General features: G+C 41.5%; 1 protein-coding gene across 1 annotated transcript in view; it reads left to right on the top strand.

Annotated features, from left to right (window-relative positions):
* Positions 1-18,327, top strand: part of FNDC1 (fibronectin type III domain containing 1) — a 58,806-nt gene that overhangs the window by 27,967 nt on the left and 12,512 nt on the right. Inside the window, exons 7-14 of the mRNA XM_058836548.1 lie at positions 652-840; positions 1,621-3,984; positions 5,732-5,847; positions 7,588-7,699; positions 8,641-9,024; positions 13,703-13,768; positions 15,645-15,806; positions 17,802-18,032. Coding sequence (XP_058692531.1) covers positions 652-840; positions 1,621-3,984; positions 5,732-5,847; positions 7,588-7,699; positions 8,641-9,024; positions 13,703-13,768; positions 15,645-15,806; positions 17,802-18,032 — 3,624 coding nt within the window. The remainder of the gene's footprint in view (positions 1-651; positions 841-1,620; positions 3,985-5,731; positions 5,848-7,587; positions 7,700-8,640; positions 9,025-13,702; positions 13,769-15,644; positions 15,807-17,801; positions 18,033-18,327) is intronic.

Raw genomic sequence — 18,327 nt, 5'->3', positions numbered from 1 at the left:
TTATTGTGGGGTTTTGTGTAGAGAAAGCTGGAAGCCCATAAAATTTATTATCAAAACCCTGGTCTTGTCTGATACCTGTGCCTCTTACAGAGGATTTGAAAAGAATACAGCTTGCACGTGTCTGAGATCTCATCTGTACTCCTTGGGAGTATAATGGGAAGATTTCTCTTTGTGGCCAGAATCGTTCCTATAGGGGTAAAATTTCTCTCAATGCAGAAAGCTAAGGCAGAGCACAGGTATCACAGTAATTCAAAACTCAAAGGTGAGAGCAGGGTGAGCTTCAAAGTGGTGACCAGACCTTGCTTTGCTCTGTCTGCTGCGGTGTTTGGCTGTAGCTCTGGTTAAGCACAGTGTGTCATATTTTGATTTTGTTGGACAGGCGTGATGTTGCTACCATTTGGCAAATCTGCAGTGCTGATATTTTCTGGTAGAAGTATCTCTTCTAAATAAGAACAGATATTCAACTTAACCTACATATATACATGTATCTCTCTCTCATGTCTTTATACTCCAGCTGTTGACTTGGCGTGCATTGCTAGTGTATTAATTTTAGTAATGCACGTTCTAATTCATCCTACCCATACAGTCTGTCCGCTGGAAACAGGACTGTTTTCAGTTTCCTCCTTCCAACCGTCTGCCAAATCATTTCAGAATACATTCTTTCATACGCCCCGGCTCTCAAGCCATTTGGAGCAAAGTCCATCACCTACTCTGGAGCTACAACATCAGCCATAATAGATGGTCTGCAGGCCGGGGAGCGCTATATTTTCAAAATTCGTGCAGCAAACAGGAGGGGACCGGGTCCTCAGTCAAAAGCCTTCAGTGTCGCCATCCCAGCAGGTGAGCACCAAGCCATGAACCAATGCTGTAGTTCACTCACTCCTGCCTTGGTCCCAGCTGTGTTAATTCTTACTGACTCAACTCCTCTGAACTCTGTCTGACCCATGGGATTTCACTTCCTTAATATTGTTTCTGCTTGCTCTTTTCATCATTATATTGTCCAAATAAGTCTTTACCACTCTGCAGCATGCAAAAGGACATTTTTATGGACATTTTAGCCTCTTAAATAAATGCATGCCATAATCTATGACAACATTATGTGCTCTTATTTTCCAAAGGCCAAAAAACGTAATGCTTTGGGTCTTTGGCTGCTCTGCTCCTGACAGCTCTCACTCTTGAATGTCACTTAGTGTCTTACTTGGATACTACTCCTTGTGTTTGGCTCTTGCCAAAGTTACTCTTGTTGGATCAGAATATTTGCTGCGTTAGCTAAAAAGGTGGGACACAGCCTCACATGGGATAATACAGCACCATACCACCAACATGACTAAATTTTGCTGAAGATTTCGTTCCCTTGAAAGGGTGTTGCAGTCCCTGATTTTAGATATTTGATATTAATTGGTCTAAGTTTTATCCAAGCTACAGTAATTCCACATAGATACCTTCCTACGACCCAAAACTTATCTTGGCTGGACTCCACAGCCTGGTTAATACAGAAATAATTATTGTCTCATATTCTCGTAAGTTGTTGTGTTATTGCTACCTGGGTGGTTTCTGCTTTTGGTCAGTTTTTGTGAATCTTCTATTGTTATAAATAAACATTTTTCTTTTTACCCTTAGCTGCTCAGGAGGATTCAGTTGCTCAGCAAAAGACAAATATTCAAGATAATTCAGAGGCTAAAAAGACTGGGAATGCTGGCTTATCTCCTCCTCAAAGTTCTTCTGTTTCTTCAAAAGCCCAGCTGTCACCTTCTTCTAAGCAGCTGTCTGTTCATTCACCTGCTGTTAGTGATAAAAAGGATCTTCTTTCTGAATATAAGAATAAAATCTTGACTCGAGGGGTCCTAAGTAAATCTCAGTTACCTTCTAGAAGGACAGGAGAGCTGGAACCTGATCTCCAATCCACTGAGGTGACAGATAATAGCGATTCCTCCCAGGAAGCTACAGCGTCACCGCCAAAAGCCCAGGATCAGAGGAGGAATGTTAAACCCTTGTCCCCTAGTCGGCCAGTCCATCCTGTCCTTGCCTCAGGGAGGACATCTGTTCGAACCCACACATCTGAGATGTCAAGACAGACGAGCACAGAGAAACGTGAGCCACCAGCACTGTTACCATCATCAGCACAACAGTCTTCTGCCTCGTCCGTTCCCAGATACACAGATAATGAAACAAAGCAATTGAGGCAAAGCAACAATGTGCCTTCTAAGACCTCTTCCCATCCTCTGCTCTCCAGAAATAATGGCCTTGCAAGTAATGTGGAAGAGATGCCTGACCCCATGCTGGTGAAAGTGTCTTCTAAAACTTCAGAGCCTGGTCACCAGTCCTTGCCATCGAATCGGCAGTCTGCTGTCTCTCATGAGGGTGTCTTGGGCCATCGCAGTAGGTCTGGCTCTCTAGGTCATTCGCGTCAAGCTGCTTCCAAATCAGCAGATTCCCATGCTCATGACACCCATAATGAGTTTGACAGTGAAGAAGCAGAGGACAGAGCAAGACAGCCCAGTTCTAGGTCACAGCAAACAAGGCTATCCTCAGGCTCCAGTTCCCACGCATGGAAGAATTCAAAGTCAGCTGCGGTGGCAGTCTCATCAAGGTCTGCTGTTCCTGGTTACACTTCACCTCACTCTCGCTCCTCCACCAATGCCAAATCCAAGGGAAAGGATGTTGATAAGAATTATAGGGAAGACTCACAAGATGAAAACCCCTTATTTCCTTCTTTGCCCTCTTCCAGGCAGTCTTCTTCAGCAATCTATTCCAAGAGAAGAAATCCTCAGGTCGATTCCAATTCTCACCCCAGAGACACACATGGTGAAAAATCACCCCACTCTGACTCAGAAGAACAACAAAGTCAAACAGCTGCTCCAGAAAAGCATTCTCTTTTGCAGTCTTCTCTTTCCAAATACAAACCTGAAGAGCAGGGCAATCGAGAGATGAAAGAAACACTTGCTCGCTCAAAACCAAGGGAATTTTTGCCTAGAAAGACATTATCTTCTCATCTTCCAGTGGAGAAGACCTCCCACTCAGAGCCTCCACAGAGGGCACAAACCACTCCTTCCATACTGCATTCAAGGGGCCGGCGCCTCCCATCTCATGTCTCATCCCAAAGTAATGAAGAGTTACAGGAAGATGATGATGAGGATGGAACAGAGGGCAGTGACAGAGCAAGCAGGCACTCTGTGTTTCTTAAAGAGGTGTCCTCTTCTAGGGGATTATCTGCATCTTTCTCTCAGGGAAGCTCAAGTTCATCTCAATCAAAGCAACAGCATCCAGGTTCTCAGGTACCTTCCAACAAGCCAAAACATACTGGGCCAGACTCCAGTTCTGCCAGTGATACAGCAAAAGGCAACCACTATAATCAAAGGTTGTCACCCACTTTGAGACAAGCTCATCCTTCACTACCTGCTCGCTCAGGAGCTGCTACAAGAACAGCATCCCAAACAGAGAAAAAATACGGCCTGTTACCCTCAAAACTGTCTAACACTGAACTTCCTCAAAAAGTTCCTTCCCCCTCTTCATCTAAATCTCATCAGTCAGTTTCTAATGAAGAAGATGATTATTACAGTGAATATGACCAGAAAGAAATGGAAGAGAAACCTACATCTTTGGCAGCAAAACGGTCCCCTTCTGTTTCTAGAGGTAACAAAAATGTATATGAAGACACTGCTAACAATAAAAGAAAATCTATGGACAGTCTTCTACTTCACAAAGTAAGTTCTGAAGAAGAAGAGATGGGAAAACCTTCTATATTAAAATTGTCTTCTCCAGAATTACCAAGAAGCTCTGACATAGCATCACAGATTACTCAGTCCTCAAACAAACATACCCCATCTAAACCAAACTTTGTCTGGCCACGTTCTTCTGCATCTACCACCACACACACCATTTCTCCAGCAGTTTCTTCTACTTTATCTCCTCGTCAGCGACTACTGAACTCCAGGCTAGGAAGCCCTTCTCAGCGGCAATTTGTTAGACCTCCTTATAGATCAGGTATCCTGCCTTTATTGTACTAATGTCATTAATTGTGTTTTTCCCAAGATCAGCAGTTAGATGAAAAGTCCTCCAGCAGGATGCAGGTTCAGTTACTTAGTATAATGTGTTGCTTTTTATTTTGGTGGTTTCTGGGAAGCCCAGTCCTTGAGGACATTGCCTGTTTGGTGTAATGTGGTGCCCCAAGCCCTTTCTCCTGTAATCTGATCTGCATGGGATCCCATGATCCACAGAGAGGGTGACAGAGTTAGGTGCTAAACTGGAAAAGTTCCTTATCAAGAAATTATTTCACCAAATGCTTGTTGAAAGCCCATTTGTACTCAGAATATGACAACCTCTCAGGTATGTAGCTCTTCATCGTGCATTGCAAAAAGGCCTTTGTAGGTTCCAAAGTTGCCCATGCCTAGTGAGGCGTTTCCTCATGATGCCCTGGCATTCCATGTTTTTTTTGATGAGTTTTTAAGCCACTTTCCTCTTTTTTCTAAGTGACAGCTCGGGGTTGCCCATACCTGTTGAGGACTGTACCCATCACAGCCAGACCATCTAATACCTTTATGGCTGTGATTTACCCCAAAAGTTAGAGACTTGCTTTCTGACAGAATATCTGTGGACCTGGGTAGTAGAATAGAGGGTCCACTACACATCAAGGTATTGATTCCTCATGTCACCTATGGAAAATCCCTGACAGCCTCAGTGACTTGGCTAGGTAGAAATACCTTTTCTCCCTCCAATGCATGGACATTCAAAATAATATTTAGTGACCTAAGTGTTTTAGTAAATACCTTCTGTGTTATCTGTAGATAGTAATGTTTTAAGTGGCCTCACTGTTACACAATGAGGGCTGTGCAGCTGGGCTGTTGCATCTGATATGTTTAAGTCAGACTCTGTGTTGTGTAGAGGTTCACCAGATTAAAGAGCTTTATGATGGGAGTAGACCTTGAATAATACCATGGGGGATGAGATGTATGGCATGAAAAAAATAACAGATTTCTGTATGGAGGTTATTTAAGGTTACTACTAGCAATGCAGTTGTAAAGTTATAAGCCCACAAGTATTCAGTTTTTTTTTTTTTCCCAGTCTATATTTTTTTCCCATTGTATTTTTCTGAAGGCATGTCTCTGAGATAAGATGAAAATTGCTGCCCTTTCAGAGCTGGGGGGCCTACAGCTCAGTGGTACTGCTTGTCCACTTGCAATCTGAGTGTGCTTCTGTTTAGCAGTGGTTTTTCAGCTAGAGAAGGAGATTCCTTCCTTTTCCAGGTTAAAAAAAATAGGTGTAGAGAAAAGTCCCATGCTCTCTCCTTTCAGTTTGTCACTACAGCTTTGTATAAGGATAGGATTGCACAAGGGTTGTGTTTAATAATGGTTTCTTCCTCCATCCCATTTCTGAAATGCTTACAAAGATCACAAACATTTTAATGACTGTAGTGCCATGAAGAAATGTTGCCCTGCTTTCTTAAAAAAAAAATAGAGGGAATAGAGAAATAAGCAAATGACAGAGATGAACAATGAGTGTTTAACCTCTTCAGAAAAAGCAATTTCAAATTCGTATCAGCTGCAAAAATCTGACAGTGTCACAGCAGTTGCTCCAAGAAGAAATGGAGTGCCTGGTTTGTGCAGTATGGTGAGGCCTCTTTCTGTTCTTGTTTATATTCAGATCAGCCAGAAAATGTATTTACTTGCAATTTAAAATATGGCATGTAGGTTGCACAGCTTTCTTCAGAATAGTGTTTTCTTCCCTGTTTCAGGTTATAATGGCAGACCAAATCTTACAACAAAAAATGGAAATGGAAAAGTAATCCCTGGTAATAATGGAAAACCAAGCGGACAGAAAGTAATCAATGGCCCTCAAGGAGCAAAGTGGGTAGGGTGACCTTCTCTTTAAATTCAAGATGTTTTGGCCTTTTATTTTACTTGTATTTTTATTAAGAAAAGACAGGCAAGCAGTGTCCTTAGTCAATGCAGCTATTATGTGAAGCTATCCTTAGTGGTTTAGTTTCCACTGTTCCACTGAAATCTAATGACAAATTTTGGGTTTTAACATTTTAAATTTAAAGCCTGATGGGTTGAATTTTAAACTATAACATTACTCCTGTAAAATTTAGAGAAACATTTTATCATCAGAGTCAGTGAGATTTGTGCTCCCCAGTGACTCAGAGACTCTTGACACAGTGGGCTCTTGTCTGCTGTGCAGAGTGAGTGGAGACTGCCTGGGATAGGTGCTGTGAAAGATGTGTTCAGCAATGCTTCTCCCAGACTCGTGCTCCAGGTAGAAGCTCCTGAGCAAGACTTCTGAACAAAAAGTGACTCCATAACTGTCACGATGCTTTAAATGCGCTTATGTAGTTTTTGCCACTCTTCCAGACAGTGTTTCCAGAGGTATATGCAGAAGAGTTCAGATGCCAATGATAGGACAGCCCCACAAGCTGCATATATGTCCACACCCTGTCTTTTGAAATCCTTTACATCGAATTTTTAACCAAGGAAAGTAAGGGAAGGACCTGGTGCTTCCTGCATGTTTTCCCAAGTCCTGAGCAGTAGGAGTCTGTGATCAGCCTCCTTGGCATCAGTAGAGCTGCTTGCACATGGCATGACACATAATGACATTTATTTTATGGCCTCTTCAATGGTACCATTTTCATTAGAGCAACATTGAAAGGTGCATTAGGTGTGTCACATTCAAAGGAGGCGTTTTGAAAAGCCTGCCCAAAGTCCTTCAAATGGACTCCAGAAAGTGGGCTAGAAAAGTCCTTGCAATGCTGTGGGGCATTTCTCTGCCTCTCAAGGGGAAGGCATTGCTGCAAGCAGGATGAACACCTTGTAAAGAAAGAGGATCTATGCCAAATCTGGGGCCTGGAGGGCTTCATAGACTGATCTCATCATCTGCTCATCATCTGTCCTTCCTGCTGCAGTCTTCCTTAGCACCAGATATAAGTCTGTCTTGCCAACCTGGAATTGATGCTTCTGTCCCTTGTGCTGGTTTTTGACTCAGTGTCTGTTACCTCAGGTTAAAACAGCATACAGTTCAGCTGTTTGGGGTTGAAATAGCAACAAGGACTGAATTCTAATTGCAGTTAGCTCTGGAATTCAGTCCAAGCTCTCAGACATATTTGCTTTATGTGACAGACGCTTTTCTTCAGTCTCCTACCCCAATTAAAACCTTAGCTACTTTGTTTTCACTGCCATTTCAATATAAAGTAACTAGTCTAATATTTAGGGTTTTTTTTTTAGTTAGACATAATTCTAAATCCCATCTTCAAAATAACTCAGCTCATCGTAGTGAAATCACTATTACAGGAATTCACCTTAGCAGTCACACAGCCCAAGAAAATCAAGGGATTTGCTCATTTGCACATGAGAGCTACAGTAGGTGATATGAATTTGGCTGTGCAGCTCTGGACCCAGTTCCTGGGAGTCTGCTCTCTTCAGCAATGATATCTCAGTGATTACTATACACTTAGTTAGTTTTAAAAGTTCAAGTGTGTTGTAGCTATTCCTGAACATCACACTTACTGTCTGAATTTCCCCAGGATTCCTGTTGTTGTGAAATTTAATTTCACCTCCTCTTGGGTTAGCTAAACTTGAGTCCATCTATTGCTTTTAGATTGTAGATCTTGACCGAGGGCTAGTGTTAAATGCTGAAGGAAAATACCTTCAAGACTCCCAAGGCAACCCTCTCCGAGTGAAATTAGGAGGGGATGGACGTACAATTGTTGGTAAGTTACAACTTCCTTCTTACAGAAAAAAGCTCTACAGTTTTTGTACACTTACAAATCTTTGAGCTGTTGAATGCTTCAGGCATTCCCCAGGTCCCATGCAAGCCATTTGGAGTTGCTTGTACCTCAAGCACATTGTGGGATGTGGGGAGGCTTTGAGTCACCCTTTGGGACTCCAGAGTCCTCCAGAGAGGCAACAAGAATCACTCAAGTCCATATCACTTGTATCAGCATTAGAAAGGACTGCAGAACTGAGCCAGAATAAAGGCTGATGATAGAATAAGGATTGATGATTACTTATAGCTTTGTATACATAGAAATAATTATTCCCCACTGCTAGCACTGTATCAGCCATATGGATATGTTTATGTCATTTCTTTCTTCTAAAAACAACCACAAATAGTAAGAAACCCTGTTTGTGTTCTCTGAAGAGACTGCTGTTTGCATGTCAGTCCATCTGTACAGATCTCTCAAATACAAATTCAGTGCCTGTTGTTAAGCTGGCCAAGAATCTGGCACACAAGTTTATCTACAGTGGCAGCATCTTGCCAGCTCATCCCAGTTTTTCCTTGCACATGTTTGACATTAAGGAGCAGAATATGGATTCATCATACATTTCATCAACAGTTATGAGAGTGACTTAGATGAAATGCCTTCATTGCACATTGTGATTCTGCAATGAAACCTCCCTGCAGTGTTTATCAAACAGCTGAAAAATGTGAACACCACTGTGGTTTCTCTGAGGTTCCTCTGAACCGTTTTCCAGCTCCCTTAGCCATGGCTCTTTCCTTCTCTGTCAGTTTAGTTACAGGAGGCTATATTCACTGTATTCAGTGCTTCTGTGGCATCTAATGTGATAAATCACAGCAATGCTTAGTGCTATAATCCTGAAATGGCTTATATTAATGGTGAGATTTTTTGGTTTTGCTCTTCTCTCTTAGATGAAAAGGGCGCTCCAGTGGTGAGTCCTGATGGACTGCCTTTGTTTGGACATAGCAGATTTAATAAACCTGTAGCGAGTGCACAAGATAAGCCAATAATAAGCCTTGGAGGAAAGCCTCTGATTGGTCTTGAAATGATTAAGAAAACAACCACTCCCTCAACTACTACTACAACAATACCAACAACAACTACCACGACAACTACCACAACCACTACAACAACTGTTGCTACAACCACCACCACCACCACTCCTGAGCCGACCACCACTGACCCACCCACCGAGAAACCCACACCAAGCTGTCCTCCAGGCACCTACGGGCAGTATGATGATGAAGGCAACTTGCTCCTGGGGTTTGATGGCCTGCCAGAGTGCAATGCAGAAGGTAATTTCCTTTTGTGCTGTTTGAGTTTCCATGGCTGTGCTGTTTGTAACAGATGTGGAATGGTGGAGAATCTGCCTCTGAATATTTTGGTCCTTTTGATAAGGTAGGAGCTGACAATATAGCATGTGAAGAGGGGTTTGGGTGTTAAATGGACTTCCACTGGAAAATGCCAACTTTCACCAAAGCTGAAGTTTTTTATGGAATTGTGTTGTTTTCAACAAATTTCTTACATTATGTTGGATCCATTTTTATTGCATATGTTCACTCACAGGGGTACAAGTATAGGCAGTAGCTTTGTGGTCAAAGCACTTACATATAAGTTTTTGTCATTCCATTTCAGGCCAGAGTAGGACCCGGAGGAGCTATATATTTTGTCTATTTTGTGTTCACTTATCACAATGAATTCTGAAAAGTCTCTCTTTTGAGCCATGGTGGAAACAGCATTTGCAAAGTGACATTCTTGTTCTCCTGCCAGCCTTTGGAGATAGATTGTCTAGCAGGAATCCAGCACAGCACAGATGAAGCTGGTGAAAGGCAATCCAGGTTCTGCACAGATAAGGCAGAGAGTTGTACACTGATTTCTTTAATATATGAAGATACAAACCAATGTCAGTGTGTGTCATTTTTTCCTGTTGCAGTTATATAAGCTTAGGTTGTCATGCCAAACTGAAATCCAAAGTAAACACATATTAGACTCTAGAGTCTTTGGGTATTGAGCCTGTTCCCTATCATGTTTTATGCTTTCAGCACCTGGATGTTGCATTGCAAGTAAATTAGCTGCTTATTTTGCCAAACCAGATCAGGGACCACCATGGTAGCCCTTACCCTTCCCATTTGTAGGTAATCCTCAACTCCGTCTACTAATGGGCAATAGCAGCACAGCCATAACTTTACCAGCATGTTGGCAGTCAGACATCTGACAACTGCAGCAGCCAGTTTTAATGGGTAATGAAGCCCCTTTACCTTTCTCCCATACACCTGTATCTTTTAAGTCAAAGCAGATTTACACATAGGTCACGTAACCATGGCCTAGGAAGCTGAGCTATCACTTTGAAAAAGGGCAGTGATATAGAAAGGTGTGGCTTCAGCAACTCACAGTGAGTGTAAGGATGGCATCTTGGGCGAAGATCTCAGTAGCAGAAAACAAAATTCCCTTACCAGTGGCCCTAGGTAACTAATGAGTCAGAGATATCAGTTCCTTGTGCAGGTGAAATTACAATGAGTTATAGTGTTAGTATTTATTAACAATTAGCCACGTTTGACAGTGTGCAGTTATAGAAGTGTGCTTGCATGTGTCGATATGCTCAGATGTGTACACACACAAGCATATGTATGTAAAAATCATATCATCATTAAATACTAATATGAAGAGTTTTGCTTTTCCCTATAGAAAGTTCAAAGTTATTAATTGTAGTTACAGAAGTGTTACAAATATTGTTATATGTAGTCACTCCCATACTTTCAAAGTTGCCTAAAGGGAACCATGATTTTTGGTAGTTAGAATCCCTCCCACACACCCTCAGCTCCTTTTGCTTATCTTAAATGTTGATTATATCCTGTAATGTTTCCTCTTATTTGCCCTGTGCTGTTTGGTACCTGGAGGACCTCTTCTGAGAATACACCTTGTAAGAACAGTAGAAGTTCATGATGTATATCTGGGATGAAACTGAAAGTAGGCTCCAGAAGCTGAGCAACAAAATCCTTTGTGGTGTTATGTTTAGCAGAGTTGTGGGCTGGGGAATTTTCATGTGATTTTCTGAACACATAAAAAATTCTGCTTGGGTTTTTTGCCTTCTACCAGATGGGCTTGCTGAATCTTTGAACTTGATAGAGGCACGAATGAAAACTGAGTTTATATTCAGGCTGTGTGTTCAATGAGAATGCCTTTAAAGTAACTCATATGCTGCCTGTCATTTTGACAGTATATATGCAAATGCCTCATGGTGGCAGCCTGAAAGGACAAGATGATGCTGGATTTATGCTTCTTACCTGATTCTTAAGGCTTCTTACCTTATAGCTTGAGCAATATTAGTCCCTACCTGGGAATTCTGAAAACTTCTCTAAAGAGTCTTTTTAAAGTTTTTTTTTTAAATCCTAGTGACCTGCTTCAGTATTAGATAAACATAGCAAAATAGCCTGCCTGTTCCACAAAGGAACTTGCTTGAAAAGAAAATATCTTTTTGGCATTTATTTAATGATGGCTATTATTGTTTAACAAGGGAAGTGTATATTTCAAGGGGGGTAATCAACTATTACTTGAATTATCAAAACAATGCAATTTTTCATTTGATCATTTCCAAATTATATTAAATTATATTTTTATCTTGTCTTTCCCTTTAATCTGAGTCTATTCCACACTGTTTAGTGAAATACTTTTTCTGCCAAAGCTTGATATTTGTTGCTAAGTACTTTACTCACAAACAGAGAGGGGCTGTAAGTGCCAAAACCCAACTCCAAATGTTCTTCTTCAGCCTTGGCAAATTCTTTTATCTCTGGCAGGATTTTTTCTCCATCCAGCAAAATTAACTGTCAGCTTTTCACTAGATTCAGCAGTCTTTAACTTTCAAGGAGGAGTTTGGCCACAGAGGCATGATTTGTCAGTGAAATCAACTAAACTTTATTCATGAACTCACAAAGAAAAGAACAGGTGGAGACTTAAGCACTCATTACATGTGGTAAAATCAAGTGATGGATTTTGTAAGACAAGTAAAGACAACAAGACCGTCCTTATAGATGCCAAAAGTGGCAAGTGGTCATAGGAAGATTTGGCCCCATTTGTTACAGGCAGGGTTTACTCAAGAGCTTCAGCAAAGGGTGATGGAGCAAGGTGAAGAACTGCTGCTGGAGTATGTACAGAAAATAATAAAATGAGAGGTCTGTTGGGAAGTACTCTTATCATCACCATGACAGAGCTAGAGCTAAACAAGAACAGACACTGAAATTGAGTACAAAAATAGAAAATGAAATTTGGCTTTGCTGGACTGTAGGTAGGCCAAAGACTTACTAGCTAATAAGCATGGATGAGCTGAAATCTGCCCATGAAAGATTTCAAATTTCTGCATATCTGATCCTCTTGATTACTTGGATGTAGGCAAAGGTAAGTGCATACATTATAGATGTTGGTTGATGTTGGCCAGTTGTGGGTAGATCTGAAGAATTCAGCAAAGAATCTACTTTGTGACTGACTAACCTCAGAGAAGTCAAGTGACTTCCAAGGGGATCATCTCCTGAAGACTGGCTGCAGAAGTCTACCATGAGGAAATGTCAGATTCTAATATATGAAAGTCTGACAAGAGTAAACCCATTTCCTATGTTTTAAAGTTTATTTTGGCATTAAAATCACACAGTGTATTAAAAGAAAATTATTTTATGAGAAAAAAGCAGTTATACAGTAATTGTTGGTTCTAAAAAAAAATCAGCAAAATAAAAATGTATCATTCAAATTATATTCGTGAACTATTTAACACCAGCAGTTGAAACTTTGCACTGTTTGCAGTTCTGGTTTAGTAAAAATAACACTATTGCTTCCATATGGAGTGTTACAGGAATGTAACCAATGTATGTGAAGTGTCCTGAGGTCAAAGCTGTCTTTCTCTTGTCTTTGTTCACATGCTGGCAACTCCCCAGCCCCAGCATGGCACTGGAGACTTCTGATGGTACCTGCAGCACAGGTTACGCCAACGTGCTTTTGCTTTGTTTGCATGGCTTTTTGTGACTGTGCTGAGCTTTGTGTAGTCTTTGGCTTCCCTGAATAACTTGGAGAAATGCTTTCCTCAGAGTGTGTAGGAAAGGCTTTGGGATTCATCAGATGTACTTGATGGCTGATGTATCTGGTACTGGAGTCATGTCCTGCAGAGATAATGAGATAATATAAAGGAATAGTCAGCTGGGAGGTCTATTGGTGCAGCTGCATTGGATTTTGTGGTGGATCAGCAGAGTGTTTTTCATGTGCATCTTATAATCATCTGTCCTTGCTGTGCTTTCATTTGCATCCTGGAGCAATCTGATTTCCTGAACTGAATTCATGTTGGATGAAACTAATGCAGAAAGAGTGCCTCATCTATGTGGCCCAACCTGTAATGGGCAGCCATTCCATAGGACCAGGGTAGAGCTAGTGCAGAGTAAAATCCCAGAAAATCCAGCCCTAATTACTTCATTCTACTAATCCATTCCTTTTAGGCTGCATTCCTTGCAAGACCATTGACATGGTTTATAAATGTCATGGCTCTGTGGGCTGTTTGTTTTTATACCTCCACAAAAATATTTGGGTAAAAATATTTAATTGTTTGGTTGGTTTCTTTGGCATATGTTTTCACATCTGCTGCTTCTGAGACTATAAAATATTGTCAAATCCAGATGTGATCACTATGTAGTTGCTGGCAGTTCTATCTTTCACCAGAGCAGCTGGGGCCTGGGGCAGAGCTTCTGGAAGGTGGTTACTCTTAATTTTGTGTAGCAGCCCTAAAAACATTTTCCCCCAGAAGAACTCCTGACTACTGTACTTAGCTTCTCATCTGTTATTCCCATTGTGCAGAGTGGACTGTCACTGCATTATTTGGAAACCAGGAAGTTATCTGTTTTCTTTACAATTCAACTGGCTAAATATTTTTATTTTAAACTTTATTCCAGAATTCTTTTATTGAATTCTTATAGCATCTTTTTCTTTCTCTGTCAATAGATACATTCTCAGGACTGGATTCAGACGTGACAGCAACTCCAGAAGCATATGTGATATATGATGATGGTATGGTTTAACTGTAGAGGTCTATTGCAAGTGGCATGTTGCTTTTTTCTCTTTTTTTCTTTGGAACTGTGTTCAAGGAGGCAGATTGGTAAATGGGAGCTTAAGCAAGTGGTGGTGAGCTGGAAAATGGTGAGCTGCATCCCATGTGAAGAAAAGGGGTCCAAAACCATCTGTTACTGGACATAAAAATCCCTTTCTATCTCTCCTGCAATCTATCAGGAATTTCCTATTGAGGAAATAAATTACTTTTCAGAGCTGTGTCATACAGACACTGCTTTGATCCCAGATTCACTTTCTCTGGTGCAACTTCTAACTCCTTCCCAGTCAAAGTCAATTACCTCCTCTAAAATACAAAACCCAAATAACATTCAAGCCCTGAACATTTTGAAATACCTTAGCGAGTTCTTTCTTTAATGTGTAGTCTGCATTTAGACAATTAAGCATGCTCATACTGAATGAGATCACCTGCATGTAAAGTAATTAATCTGCTTAATTAATGTGTAATTCAAATCAAAGAGATGTGAAATCAAATGAAAGGAAAAGAGGGAAATATTTTTTTCAGGATTATATTCATGCCATGTTGGTATTAGAATCAAGGACATACAAAATTTAGCTGAAGAGGAAGTGTCAAATCACAGCATTTAATTGTAAGTTTGCACAGGGAATGCAAATTCTCAATTACTGGAACTGAAATTCACTTTCTGCCATCAGTGACATCTGATGTTCTATCTCTTTTAGTCCTCAAGTTCCCACTTCTGCCTCCACATATGGAAGTGGATAAGTACAGACCTCAGTGAAACAAAAAGTTTTTTAGTAGAATATATGGCTCTAGAACAATGTCATTTTTTTTAACTTGTGGTTGTAGTTATGGGATCTTAAGTCTAACCAACAACAGAAAAACATTTTAAAAGAGAGCGCAGCAGTGGAGTGAAAGATATAGAGATTTGTACTTTTAATTCCAATCACTTCATACTGAAACTGACATTTAGAATGTGCGAGGAGGGGATGAACTAGAAACAGCACAAGACATACATCCCATATTCTTTACATCTCCATGGATGCAGAAGATCCTCAGTGCACAGGTCTTTTGCCAGGTCTCCCCTTAGGCACAGCTCACCTGCAGAAAATACACGCTGTAGCAGTTTAAGCACAAAACACTCAAAGACAGGAGCTGAGTTCCCCTGCCTGCATGAAGTCATGGCAGGGATGCAAATGCTACTTTCCCTTCATTTTGTGTGCCTATCAGGTAACACAGTAGCTTTTGAAAGAGCACTGAATTTAATAGGACTGAACATTATGAGATTCATGTGGGACAGTTTGCCTTCCTTCATGGCCCTGCAGGGACCACAAATGGGAAGTACTGGGCTCTACGCCTCCAGTCACAGGAGGGTTTGAGAGCAATATGAACCACCTCTAGGGCTTTAAAATTGCAACACAGAGTTTCCTTAGCCATTTTTTTCTCTCCCTTCTCTAATTCCTTCAGCATCTGAGGGCTTTGGCCAGGGATTCAATTACTGTGCCATCTTCTCCTGGGTTTTGTGAGAGGAGATGGCAGATGCACATTCAGGATATTGCTGTACAAATACATTTGTTAATTTTCATCCTGTTTAACTGTGTGAGTGAGGTCTAAATTAGCAGCGATATGAGTATTCTGGGACAAAGATGTTTTCCATATCCATCAGCTTGGTAGAAACCATTGCAAGGCTGAAGTGTGACCAACCTTGACCTAGAGTTCCGTAAGGAGTGTGCAGTAGCCAGGGCGGGCTGTGTAGCACTTCTCTGGGACTGTGGCTGGTGAAGAATTGTTTCCCTTCTCATAGTTAAGCCAAAATTAGATGAAGCATGCTAACATTTTCATCTTATGTTTCCTCTGAAGACTATGAGTTTTTTGAGAGCACTTTGCCGCCGACCACCACCACTGTCACCACTACCACTGCTTCTACAACAACAGAATTGGAGGTCATCTATCCAGAGACCAGTGTTGTTGGCACTGGCCCTGTGTCAGAATATGATATTGCTGGGAAGAAACGCTTCACGGGTAAGGATGTCCTTTGGTTTATGTAGCTTACTACTTGTGCTACAAAGAATTCTTGTTCCAGCAAGGCCAGTCCTTAAGCTCAGACCATTGCACAAACACATCCAGTAGATGTGTATGTGGTCCTTTTAAGGATTGCCACCTTGGAAACACGAACAGCAGTACTTTTTTCCTTGCTTCTGTGCTTGCATGTCTATGTGTGGGCCCACAATAATTTTGTTGAACCAGTAAAAACCTCTTCATACTCTTTCATTGTAAGTGCTCTGCTCTGTGTTCTGCATTTTGTGTGGTCTAGCTGAAGTTAGTAAGAGAGCAAGAGTGTCTACACCAGTGCTCAATTCAGCTTAACTGCATCTAACCTCACACCAATAGTTCCAGCAGGGCAAGTCTCCACCTAGGTGTGAGTCTTCCTCTGGGGGACCTGATTCTTTTACACTGATCTGTTCAACCCCAGTGATTTCATCCACTTTGCACAAGCATGTATGTCAAAAGGGTGCTTCAAAGTCAAGGAATGAATGGTATTTTGGACATGAACTTTCCAAACAATAAATTCAATAGAGATAAATATGATTCTGGTATTTGAATGTTTTCTTGGTAGAAGGCATTTGGTGAAGGAACCCCCATTACATGAGCCATGTCTCCTGTGTACATGAGCCATTCAAGTGTATAGGTTGGTGTTGCAGCATTGACTTCAGAGTTGCTCTGCTTCTTTGTCAGAGAAGCAGCTGGGGGTCAGAACAGAGGGATTTGGAGACTGTAGGGCAGCGCATTCCAGCCTCCACCCCAGACTGGTGACACCCCCTGCAGCCCTTTACATATTTCTGGCACTTGAACTGAGGTCAGGTCAGCTGCTGCCTCACCTGGAATTTCAGAAAAGAGTTCAGGGGATGGAGAATCATCTTTGACATGTCTTGGCTTCCCTTCCAATATCCCCAAGCTTCATGTGGCTTAGAGTGGAACTCTCTGCTGCTGGAGTAAAAGATTTGTTTTTATAGATGCCAAAACTTTTTCCAGTGCATCTTCAGTTTCCCTGTCCAAACAATTTCATGATATTTCTATTCGGCTCTCTTGCTGACAGTGCTTCTTGATTCATTTAGCTGGAGAGGCTAAAATTAACTTCATTGCAAGATCTGGAAAAAATTCCTTTAGGGCACGAAATCCAGTAAGATAAACCAAGAAACGTTGGTTTATGAACATTTCAAGGCACTAGGGAAATAATATTACCATTTCAATGAATTGTATTATTGCAACTGAATAAACATTTCCAAAGCAAGTTTTATAGTCCTTACTTTGAATGTTACGGTGACTTTTAAGGCAATAAAAAGATGGTTTAATCTTTTCCTGAACTGAAGTGAAATTCCAGTCAGTATAAAGCTTTTAAAAATAGAACTTACAGGTTGGGAGCCTGGAATGCCTGGACGGTAGGGACTTATGGCTCCTGGTCCCTTAGTACCCAGGGGACCACAACAATCCCTTTAAACTGGCTGGACTTCACCTTGGAATTACTCTTCATGTTTCTTTTCTTGTTTTGATCCAGCTCCAGGATGTTTGTGTAAGAACCAACCACTTAGACCTGTAAAGTCTTTGATGATTGAAAGCCCTGGCAGGGATCTGTTCCCATGCTGGAAAGGCAGAATTTGGGTGACATTTCATCCCACCTTCCAGAGCAGCTGGAGGTAGCGTGCAGAGGGTGCTGCAGTCAGACTGCTCTCATCTGCCTCTTGTAGCAAAGAAAGTCCTTCCTTCTTTGCATAATTTGGTACAGTTGGGAGTGTGGGGTAGGCAAACCTGAATGTTGGCATCACATTCCCCCTGCTCATCGATCAAATTGGCTGTACGCCATGCTTTGTTGGCAGTGGTCTCTGGACTGGACGTGGACAGTGAGAAATTTTAAAATGCACCACAAAACTTGACTCCCTTTAGGAAATTGCCAGCCTGTGTGCTACTCTGGGATACCTCAAACTGCTAATTAAATGCTGCCTTCCCTGTCTTTTCTAGCTCCGTATGTGACCTATCTCAATAAGGATCCAGCAGCCCCCTGCTCCTTGACAGAGGCCCTGGAGCATTTCCAAGTGGAGAGCCTTGATGAAATCATTCCCAATGACTTCAGAGAGAAAGATCAGCGTCCCCTGAAAGCCCCTCACAACATCACAGTTGTGGCAGTTGAAGGCTGTCACTCCTTTGTCATTGTGGACTGGGCCAAACCTGCTCAAGGAGACACGGTAACAGGTATGCTCCTGAGGGTTTCTCTCCTGATGGGAGAGTGGAGAAGGGGAAGTTTTCCTGAATGACCATTTGTACTAGTGTCTACACAGTCAATGTGTCACTTAAAACAGTGAATGACAGGTTACCTCTGTCATCTTTTTGCCTTCACTGTTTTTTAAATCAGAATTCACAACTGGGTGCCTCTGATGTAATGCTCCATCCTTATTAGCTATTGGTAGGAAATTCTTATAGGCCAGGATTTTCCAGGAGTTAGGCATGGAATCATTTTCGTATTCAAAGATGTTTCAGCTCCTTTTAA

Source organism: Poecile atricapillus, chromosome 3 (genome assembly GCF_030490865.1).
Source record: "Poecile atricapillus isolate bPoeAtr1 chromosome 3, bPoeAtr1.hap1, whole genome shotgun sequence".
Lineage (NCBI taxonomy): Eukaryota > Metazoa > Chordata > Aves > Passeriformes > Paridae > Poecile > Poecile atricapillus.
This window is presented reverse-complemented; position numbering and strand designations above follow the sequence as displayed.